The sequence below is a fragment of the Dreissena polymorpha genome, chromosome 14 (assembly GCF_020536995.1).
Source record: "Dreissena polymorpha isolate Duluth1 chromosome 14, UMN_Dpol_1.0, whole genome shotgun sequence".
In the NCBI taxonomy this organism is placed as follows: Eukaryota; Metazoa; Mollusca; class Bivalvia; order Myida; family Dreissenidae; genus Dreissena; species Dreissena polymorpha.
The window spans coordinates 67,770,544-67,782,266 of NC_068368.1; the positions used below are offsets into that span (position 1 = coordinate 67,770,544).

General features: G+C 38.5%; 1 protein-coding gene across 1 annotated transcript in view; it reads left to right on the top strand.

Moving 5' to 3' along the window:
• LOC127857010 (60S acidic ribosomal protein P0-like) overlaps positions 1 to 11,071 on the top strand; it is a 34,608-nt gene extending 23,537 nt beyond the window's left edge. The window contains exons 6-10 of the mRNA XM_052393264.1: positions 2,593 to 2,739; positions 5,182 to 5,290; positions 8,045 to 8,121; positions 8,711 to 8,851; positions 10,835 to 11,071. Of these exons, the coding sequence (XP_052249224.1) occupies positions 2,593 to 2,739; positions 5,182 to 5,290; positions 8,045 to 8,121; positions 8,711 to 8,851; positions 10,835 to 10,993 (633 nt within the window). The 3' untranslated portion in view covers positions 10,994 to 11,071. The remainder of the gene's footprint in view (positions 1 to 2,592; positions 2,740 to 5,181; positions 5,291 to 8,044; positions 8,122 to 8,710; positions 8,852 to 10,834) is intronic.
• Positions 11,072 to 11,723: the final 652 nt, after the last annotated feature.

Genomic DNA, 11,723 nt, shown 5'->3' on the forward strand with positions numbered 1-11,723 from the left:
GTAACTCTGACTGGCATTTGGACGGAATTATGGGCCCTTTATACTTAGAAAATTGAAAATTTGGTAAAGTTTTGTGTTTTGGTCCACTTTACCCCTAAAGTATCATAGATATTGCTTTCATACTTGGAACACTCGCAAACTATCATAAGGGTACAGTAAAAGGACAAGATGCATAACTCTGGTTGTCATTATTACCGAATTATGGCCCTTTTGTGACTTAGTAACTTTGAATATATGGTTAAATTTTGTGTTTCGATCCACTTTACTTCTTAACTATCAAGGCTATTGCTTTCAAACTTCAAATACTTTCATGCTATCATGAGGTTACTGTACCTGGAAAGTTGAATTTTACCTTGACCTTTGAATGACCTTGACTCTCAAGGTCAAATTATTAAATTTTGCTAAAATTGCCATAACTTCTTTATTTATGATTAGATTTGATTGATACTTTGACAAAACTACTCTTACCTGACATACCACAATAGACTCCACCCAAACCATCCCCCGTGCCCCCCCCCCCCCACCTATTTTTATGCCCCCCTTCGAAGAAGAGGGGGTATATTGCTTTGCTCGAGTCGGTATGTCGGTCTGTCGGTCGGTCCGTCCACCAGGTGGTTGTCATACGATAACTCAAGAACGCTTGGGCCTAGGATCATGAAACTTCATAGGTACATTGATCATGACTCGCAGATGACCCCTATTGATTTTGAGGTCAAAGGTCAAGGTCACGGTGAGCCGAAATAGTAAAATGGTTTTTGAATGATAAATCAAGAACGCATACGCCTAGGATCATGAAACTTCATGGGTAGATTGATCATGACTCGCAGATGACCCCTATTGATTTTGAGGTCACTAGGTCAAAGGTCAAGGTCACAGTGACCCGAAATAGTAAAATGGTTTCCGGATGATAACTCAAGAATGCAATCGCCTAGGATCATGAAACTTCATGGGTAGATTGATCATGACTCTCGGATGACCCCTATTGATTTTGAGGTCACTAGGTCAAAGGTCAAGGTCACGGTGACCCGAAATAGTAAAATGGTTTTCGGATGATTACTCAAGAACGCATATGCCTAGGATCATGAAACTTCACAGGTAGATTGATCATGACTCGCAGATGACCCCTATTGATTTTTAGGTCACAAGGTCAAAGGTCAAGGTCACGGTGACCCGAAATAGTAAAATGATTTTTGGATGATAACTCAAGAACGCTTTTGCCTAGGATCATGACACTTTATAGGTACATTGATCGTGACTAACAGATGACCCCTATTGATTTTTGAGGTCACTAGGTCAAAGGTCAAGGTCACAGTGACAAAAAACGTATCACACAATGGCTGCCACTACAACGGACAGCCCATATGGGGGGCATGCATGTTTTACAAACAGCCCTTGTTTTTTTTTTTTTTTTTTTTTTTTTAAGATCATCTCACAAATGACCACCCCACCCTCACACTATACCCCCCCCACATCCCACCCCCCCCCCCCAAATTATTTTTTTTTGAAACGGTAAAAAAACACAAATATTTATTTTTATTATTTTATGTTTGAAATACCGTCCAACCATGGCACCCAAGAATCCCAACCCAACCCCCCTCTCCCCCCACCCGAATCCCCCCCACCAATTTTTTTTTTTTTTTTTTTTTTTTTTAAGATCATCTCACAAATGACCACCACACCCTCACACTATACCCCCCCCCCCTCACCTCCCCCCCTAAAATTTTTTTTTTTGGAAACTGTTAAAAAACACAAATATTTATTTTTATTATTTTTTGTTTGAAATACCGTCCAACCATCGCACCCAAGAATCCCAACCCCCCCCCCTCCCCCCACCCGAATCCCCCCCCCTAATTTTTATTTATATATATTTTTTTTTTTTTTTTAAGATCATCTCACAAATGACCACCACACCCTCACACTATACCCCCCCCCCACCCCCGCCCCAAATTTCATATTTTATGTTTGAAATACCGTCCAACCATCGCACCCAAGAATCTTTTTTTTTTGCATTTTTGGAAAATAATGTAATAAATGTCCACACCCCCACACTATACACCCCTCTTCACTCGTCCCCTCCCTCCTTTGTGATTGAAAATGAGTCCCTTCACCTTTAAAAAGAAAATAGATGAGCGGTCTGCACCCGCAAGGCGGTGCTCTTGTTAGTAATTTGCCCTTGAACATACCTGACAAAGTTGTACATGTGTCACATTTGTCAAATCTCAAGTTATGTTTGTATGAAATTACACCATGCCTTTTCTGGCCATTTTGAGATAAATGCAATTTCAGGATTGGGATTTTTTTTATCGAAAAGTTCATTTGTTCGGGAAAAACTTATATAATACAACTCTTTATAATAGTTCAAATTATAAGAAGAATATCATACAATTATACTGATATACTTTAATAAATGTAATTGAAATAAAATTGAGGTATAATAATTTTAAAACTATATATATATATATATATCTTTTGTTTTTTAATTGAGATTAAAAAAAACAACAAAACTTTGCTTTGGGAATGATTCCGTTTAACAGACTTATGGGTACGCTTGGAAAAAGGCCGCTGACTATCAGTGAATGCTGTGTGTTACAGGTGAAAGCCCCTGCCCGTGCTGGAGCTATTGCCCCCGTGGATGTGATCGTGCCCAAGCAGGCCACCACCCTCGGCCCAGAGAAGACTGCCTTCTTCCAGGCCCTGCAGATCACAACCAAGATCACCAAGGGATGCATTGAAATCCTGGTAAGAATCACCAAGGGATGTTCATGTATTGAAATCCTTGTAAGGGATTGCCAAGGGATACATTGAAATCCTTGTAAGGGATTGCCAAGGGATGCATTGAAATCCTTGTAAGGGATCACCAAGGGATGTACATGAATTGAAATCCTTGTAAGGGATTGCCAAGGGATACATTGAAATCCTGGTAAGGGATTGCCAAAGGATACATTGAAATCCTTGTAAGGGATTGCCAAGGGATAAATTGAAATCCTGGTAAGGGATCACCAAGGGATGCATTGAAACCCTGTAAGGGATCACCAAGGGATGCATTGAAATCCTTGTAAGGGATCACCAAGGGATACATTGAAATCCTGGTAAGGGATCACCAAGGGATACATTGAAATCCTGGTAAGGGATCACCAAGGGATGCATTGAAATCCTGGTAAGGGCCCCACTCTGGGGAGTATAGGCATTTCAAGAATAGTAAGGATGTGATAATGCGGCATAGGATATTAGCAAACTAGCATTGGCATAATGGGGAGGCATTTTTAGCATAACCTAGCTGTGCATTGAAAACCTAGTTATGCCCCCCTTCGAAGAAGAGGGGGTATATTGCTTTGCTCATGTCGGTCTGTCGGTCGGTCCGTCCACCAGGTGGTTGTCAGACGATAACTCAAGAACGCTTGTGCCTAGGATCATGAAACTTCATAGGTACATTGATCATGACTCGCAGATGACCCCTATTGATTTTGAGGTCACTAGGTCAAAGGTCAAGGTCACGGTGACCAGAAATAGTAAAATGGTTTTTGAATGATAACTCAAGAACGCTTACGCCTAGGATCATGAAACTTCATGGGTAGATTGATCATGACTTGCAGATGACCCCTATTGATTTTGAGGTCACTAGGTCAAAGGTCAAGGTCACGGTGACCCGAAATAGTAAAATGGTTTTCGGATGATAACTCAAGAACGCATACGCCTAGGATCATGAAACTTTATAGGTAGATTGATTATGACTTGCAGATGACCCCTATTGATTTTGAGGTCACAAGGTCAAGGTCACGGTGACCCGAAATAGTAAAATGATTTTCGGATGATAACTCAAGAACGCTTTTGCCTAGGATCATGACACTTCATAGGTACATTGATCGTGACTCGCAGATGACCCCTATTGATTTTCAGGTCACTAGGTCAAAGGTCAAGGTCACAGTGACAAAAATCGTATTCACACAATGGCTGCCACTACAATGGACAGCCCATATGGGGGGAGTGCATGTTTTACAAACAGCCCTTGTTAGAACTTGACCTCATTTCATGTTCAGAATAATATTTAATTTTAAGATTTTGCAATCGTGAGTCTCTTCATATTTTCAAAGAAATGTTTCTATCAATATGTTTACACTTGATTAATATGTTTACACTTGAAGTAAATCCCACTACACAATATTACTATGGTCACAACAAAATGATTTATTAATATAATTTCCATGAAGCTTTTCAAGGCATTTTTGTGATGAAAGCCTCTGTTTACCTGTTGGGACAGGACCAGTGTGAGAGTCAGCAATGACAGAACCCACTCACACTGCCCTGCTACCATGGTAACAAGCTGCCATGCAGAATAATGGCTGACTGAAAAATCCTGACTTGGTTTTCTTTAGTTTTGCTGCTACTTTTCCTATAAAATGATGAGAGTCACTTTGTTAATATAAAATCATACTTTAGGGCTGACTACAAGTGGACTGTGTTAAGTATTTCTGTCTATGCTACCACAATTTTAAGCGAGTCTGTTTTCGGAGAAAACCCGAGGTATTGTCATAGCCTGCTCGCCGTCCGCAGGCATCGTGCTAAAACCGTAACATTGCCTCTAAAATCAAAGTGCTTCCACCTACAACTTTGAGACTTCATATGTAGATGCACCTTGATGAGTTCTACACACCACACCCATTTTGGGTCACTAGGTCAAAGGTCAAGGTCACTGTGACCTCTATAAAAAAAAATCTGACAAGCTTTCGCAGCCGAGCGTGGCACTCATTATGCGGTGTTCTTGTTCAATAAGTTGTAAAAAAGAAGCATAACGTGGTATGTAGAGCCATGTAGAAACGTGATAAATAAAACAAAGTGTGTGAGATCTGATATTGGGGATAAAATTGTATTGCTGCGTAGAATTATTTGAATAATATTTTATCTTTTCCTGAGCTTTAAGTCAAGTAATAAGTTGTTTAATAACAGAGAATATCACTTCATATTTTAAAAGCTTTGTTATTCAAATTTTATATATAATGGAACAAATCCCCAAATTAATTTTGAAATAGACCAGATGTATACATTAAAAAATACCCCAACAACTGCCCTGATCTAACCAAAATTCTTTCACAAGAAAACAACATCAGTTTCCATGGTGAGAAGATTTTCAAAGCCACATTTAAATCCAGTTACTGATCCATAATTTCCCTGCTTTCCTTGTAGAACGATGTTCGACTGATCAATACTGGTGACAAAGTGGGGGCCTCTGAGTCCACTCTCCTCAACATGCTGGACATCTCCCCATTCTCATATGGACTGGCCATCGAGAGAGGTAACAGGGTTGACAGGATTGTACTTTGTTTGTTTGATAGGTGAGGGTTACAAGGTCGGAGCCTCCTAGGCCTCTCTCCATTTTCAAACTGTTTGTCATTGACTTTTAACTCTTTGTAGGCAAAAGCAATACTTGGTGCTGAAACTTTTTTCCTCAATAAATAGAACTTTGTTTGTATTGAAAGTGGTCTACTTTAATAAGTAACGTGTGTAAATGTCATCTTACAATAATGCCCTTTTTAGAAAAATTATTAGAAAAAAACAAAATTTTCAGATTTCTTAGCATTTTTACTAGGAAATCACTAATTTAGCCGCACTCTGGGAAAATGGGGCTTACCGTAATTACTCTATGTTTTCGGACACTTAAAAATAATTAGTTTTTATCGTGTCCGAAAACTTCAATACGAAAAATATTCACAAAATACAGGTGTCCGAAAACTTAAGTCGAAAATTTAGGTGTCCGAAAATAGGGTCAATTGCATGTACGACTCGGTAATAGCACGCGCTTGTAAAATACCATGCCGTATAGTATAAATTACAGTTATATATGTTTGCACTGAATTTTAAATAATTTTTAAAGGCTTAATTTATTTGATAGAAAGTTAATACAAGGTTGTACTTTGACCAACGAGGTAAAAGATGAGCATGTGATGTACCGATACTCGCTAGTATGAACCTGTAATTAACGCAATAAAAAGCAAACTATGAATTCTTTGTTTGTTCATTTCCGACAGTTGTTCGTAAAACTTGCAATAGGTTGCATCACACTTGGAAGCGTTTTAGTATTTGTCACAGTTATTTTACTGTGAAGGGATGGACTAAAACTCGTGTTTCCGAAAATTAAGTCACAAAAAATAATTATTTTTGCTAAAAAAGGGGTGTTTGAAAACATAGAGTAATTACGGTAATGCATGTGCCTAAAATGTCCAAGATTATGCTGTGCAGTCCGCGCAGGCAATGCAGGGTCAACACTTTCAGTTTTTAAGGAATTTGTTGTTTATATATAGTATTTTCTAAAGGTGAATCTAATTTATGCGGAAAGTATTGTCCCTGGTTAGCCTGTGCGGACTACCCTGCTCATCCAGGAAGACATTTTACACACTTGCCTTAAGTACTGTTTTTCATTTTCAAATCCCAATATTGGTCTCCAGGTGTTGTTTTTTTGCCAGAATGGGATAAATACTTACTGAGCATATGGCATAAGATCCATTTTCCCATGAAATGGCTCATACATAGCTGCACTGATGACACTGTTGTACTGAAGTTCAATGCTGAGAACTCTATACATGTACCGACCCAGTCTGAAGCAGCATATGTCTCTCAGTATCAACATGACTTTTCAGGGAATTACCGTATTTACTCATAAGCATCAGGGTTTTTGAGTTAACAAGATTGAAAAACAGTGAAACGAAACCTGTTTCTGTGGTGAATAGGTTATTTTCACAGATTTGAGCCCAAAGTCAGTTTTTCACAATTTATCATTTAAGTTTTAGGAAACTAACATGACTGTGTTTGATTTGTAAAATGTCGGTATCAAAACTGTGAAATGTCTGTAAAAGGTTACGCTGAAAGAAGGAAAGAAAGGATGTAGTGCTTTCTTGACAGTTTCTCAAGACAATACAATCCCATGTCCTCAAACTTGAATAATCTAAAGATGTTTTGAGCAACTGCTTGATGGCTACATTTAATAAGCCCTTTGCTGTCATCAGATTGTCAAGTCAATGACTTTTACAGCTGATCATTGTCATTAAACTGTTGTAATAAATGTTGGATCAGTTTTCCCACTCAAAAGACGTGTTCATTTTTCTGCTCCCCCAAAAATTATGGGGGGAGCATATAGTCGCCGCTTCGTCTGTCCGTGCGTGTGTCCGTCAGTGCACAATTTTTGTCCGGCTATTTCTCTGCAGTTAATGACCGGAATTCAATGAAACTTTATGGGAAGCTTTACTACCAAGAGGACATGTGCATATTATCAGCGGGTTCTAGTCAGATGATTTTTCACAAAGTTACGGCCCTTTGAAAATTTTCATTAACTGTACATATAGTGCAATTCTTGTTTCCACACAGTTAAACCATGTATTGACAAAGCATCGTTGGGGAGCATCCATCAGTTTTACTGATATCCTTGTTGGGTTTAGTTAGGCATGTAAATTATACAATTATGTTATACCAATGGCAATAATGCCTACATTCTATTCTCATTGTATTAATTATAAACTTTTACTCCTTGTAGGCAAAGACAATTATTTGCGCAATTCTAACAATTGAACATATGTAAATAACAGACATTTGTTTCAATTGAAAGTGGTCAACTGTAAACATAAACATGTGTGTCAAGGTCACCTTACAATTTATTCCCTATTTAGAAGATGCAAAACATACTACAGAATGTTAAGGCATTTTTGTGATGAAAGCCACATCGAACCTGTTGGGACAGGACCAGTGTGAGAGTCAGCAATGACAGAACCCACTCACACTGCCCTGTTACCATGGTAACACCCTGCCATGCAGAATAATGGCTGACTGAAAAAGCCCGTTTAAAAAAATAAAGCTATCTAAGCCTTAAAAATTGTTCTGTGCAGAGGAAAAATTGTTCTGCAAACATTGCATTTGACTTTTACCATTTGTGCAGACTTCAAAGTCATATCTGTGATGACTCTATATGCACATTCATTAAGCCTGTTTTCACTTATCAAGGCTCAATTATAACACTACCTGTTGGCCCCAAGTGTACTATGTGCCATGTCTGTTACAGTGTATGACTCTGGCAGCGTGTTTGAGTCCAAGGTTCTGGACATCACGGATGAAGACATCAGGACCAGGTTCCTGCAGGTGAGAAGCATTGCAGCCACCTTGGCTAGAAAAAAGTCGGCCAAAAAATTATAAGCGTTTCTTTCTTATTAATAGTCGCTCTATATCTAGACTTCAGTCTCTCAAATTTGTTAGGGGGATCACAAAGTTACAGCTCACGCATAGAAAATTTGTAGCCGGTAAAGGCCAGATGTAAAGCAAAAATTAATATGAAATAAACACACAACTTTTTTCTGAGATTACTGGAAAGTGAGCTGCATTGAACAAATTAACAGAAGTCATTAAGGGTGTATAACTGAAAAAAATGAATGTCTCAGCATGGACTTAACAATCTTGACTTTACTATCACGTGATTATCCTCTCTTTTATTGTTATAGGAAACTATGTTTGAAAACAATCGTGAGGCAAATGTGAAATGTTCACAAAAATAAAAAAGAAATTCATTTTCTATTATAATATTCCAATAATTGGACATTATTTTAGTCCTTGAACCAATATTAATATAGACATATTCCTTCCCTAGCTTAAAAAAAGAGCTCTTACGGTGGAATAGACTACTTTATAGTAATGAACTATGATCAGTAAAACAACATTATTTTCCGCCTACTAGGGAGTGCGCAACGTAGCCTCGTTGTCCCTGAAGATTGGCTATCCCACGGCTGCTTCTGCCCCTCACTCCATCGTCAATGGCTTCAAGAGACTGCTTGCCATTGCTGTACAGACCGACTACACTTTCCCTGCTGCACAGAGGGTGAGTACAGCGGTGCTGATCAAGTCATTGCAATTTTGTCAACAACCTTTTTATGCCCCCGGTAGGGTGGCATATAGCAGTTGAACTTTCCGTCAGTCAGTATGTCTGTCCGTCCGTCCGAAAAAAAACTTAAACATTGGCCATAACTTTTTAAATATTGAAGATAGCACCTTGATATTTGGCATGCATGTGTATCTCATGAAGCTTCACATTTTTAGTGGTAAAATTTCAAGGTGAACATCATCCTTCAAGGTCTAGGGTCGAAAAAAACAAAGTCAAGGGAAGTAATAAGCTTTAAAAGGACATAGTTATGTGACCTGCCCACGTATATATTTTTGTTAAATAAATCAAAGCGGCGCAGTAGGTGGCATTGTGTTTCTGACAAACACATTGTGGTAAAAGGTGAAGGTCGTCCTTTATGGTCTATGGTAAAAAATACAGATTTAAAGGAAGTAATAAGCTTTAAAGAGGAGAAAATTATTCAATATTGAACATAGCCTGTTTATATATTTGGTATGCATGTGTATCTCATGGAGCTGCACATTTTGAGTGGTCAATCTACAGTCACGGTTGTGGCTTTTAATTATTTGCTACTAAAAAAAGACATTTGTTACAGACAATTATTTTCAAGGGAAGTAATTTATATAATTATAAATTGCATATTACATATTTCCTTACCAAGAATTGAAGTTCTTTTCACAGTAACTGTACAGATTTATTATTTTGACTCAAATGATAGATTTGTCAAAGTTTTTTAACCAGGTTTTCCGAAGGAAAAAACTGGTTATTAGATTGGCGAATGCGGGCGGGCTGGTGGGCGGGCGGAACAAGCTTGTCCGGGCCATAACTATGTCGTTCATTGTCATATTTTAAAATCATTTGGCACATTTGTTCACCATCATTGGACGGTGTGTCGCGGGAAATAATTACGTCGATATCTCCAAGGTCAAGGTCACACTTTGAGTTCAAAGGCCAAATTGGCAATAAATGAGCTTGTCTGGGCCATAACTATGTCATTCATTGTGAGATTTTACAATTATTTGGCACATTTGTTCACCATCATGGGACGGTGTGTCGCACGAAAGAATCACGTCAATATCTCCAATGTCAAGGTCACCACAACTTAAAATAGATTTATTTTGAAACAAACTTACAAAGGGGGTTAATTTTGTTTGTTCATTTCAAAAGTTCAGTTTGAGTTGTCTCCCTTAATCAGATTTTTTTTCACAATGAAAACCTGGTTTTGTGACAATTTTGTCCCTTGTTTTTAAAAGATATAATTTCTTTGATGTTCATTACATACCTGTGGCCTTGTGTCCATAGATACGTGATCAACTCTGGCTATGATGTCTTTTAAACCACAGGCCTTGGTTGTCAGTGATGTCTGACATGGTCATAATTGACTGTGAGAATTAAAGGGAAGTAATAACCTTTAAAGGGTGATGATTTCTATACCTGCCAAATGATAAATAGAAATTTTATATCAATGCGGCGCAGTAGGGGGCATTGTGTTTCTGACAAACACTTCTCTTGTTGGAAACTCATTTTTACCTGCTGATTTTACTAACAGTTTTGTCTTTGCTGATGAAATGTTAACTTTCCGTTTACATTCAGAAAAAATACATACACGTGTGTATTCCCTGTTGTGATGAAAGCATATCTAACCTGTTGGGACAGGACCAGTGTGAGAGTCAGCAATGACAGAACCCACTCACATTGCCCTGCTACCATGGTAATACACTGCCATGCAGAATAATGGCTGACTGAACAGGGAATCAATGAATGGCAAAAACACTTATTTTAAAAAGAGCTGTTGAAATTTAACTTGTTTCCTTGACAAGGTCTTAACAATTCAAGTACAAAACCCCTTAACAAGTTCTTTACCAATCGAGTAAAAAACCCCTAAACAAGGTCTTTACCACTAAAGTACAAAACCCCTAGGCTTGAAAGCACAAATATAGCCAGCTTTGCATCGGTTTACAGACGAAGGACTTCCTCAAAGACCCTTCAAAATTCGCTGTGGCAGCTGCCCCAGTCGCTGCAGCCCCCGCTGCTGCCAAGAAGGAAGAGAAGAAAGTAGAAGCAAAGAAGGAAGAGTCTGAGGAATCTGAGGACGACATGGGATTCGGGCTGTTTGATTAGACAATTTGTTACTGCAATGCCAGACTTATGTCATATGTCTCTGGATTCATGGACTTGAATAAATAAATACGTACATGACTTCTCGTTTTTTTGCATCGGTGTTACTTTACCTGATTTTAGCTGATGTCTGCCCTTTCAAAGTTAAACTTATATTCTGCGTTAATCTTATTTTACAAATAATTATTAGAAAACAAGATCTTTTATAATGGAAGAGTTTTATTGAACCTTGTAAAGGGGGTAGGGCATTTTCCTTCTCTTTGGTTCTTAAAGTGCACTTTGTTACCGTTATGACGGTGTGGGCAAATGGTTTAACGTGCCACCATCCTTGATGGACTCGTGTCATATGTCTGATTCTTTGACCTGAATAGATAAATGCATACGACTCGAACCACTTGAATTAGATCATTATTGTGGCCATTGTGAATTAACAGTTCCAAAATAAATGACCATGCAACATAAATCCGATTCCTGCAACTTGTAACCAGCCACATAACTAGTAGGGATAGGTGATCAATTGTTAACGGCCACTTCCGCTTCATCTGATTCTACTAGAGTGGTCAGTGAATGCATTTTGGTCTGGCAAACCAGTATACCAAGAACACTGGGTGGAATCATTGCGACCATAATGCTAGTGTTATGTGTGTAAAATGTCGCAATGCAGCTTGGTGGTGGCAATTTCAAAAGACGGATGCAAACGCAGAGTACGTTGTTTTTTTTTACGTTTCCCGAA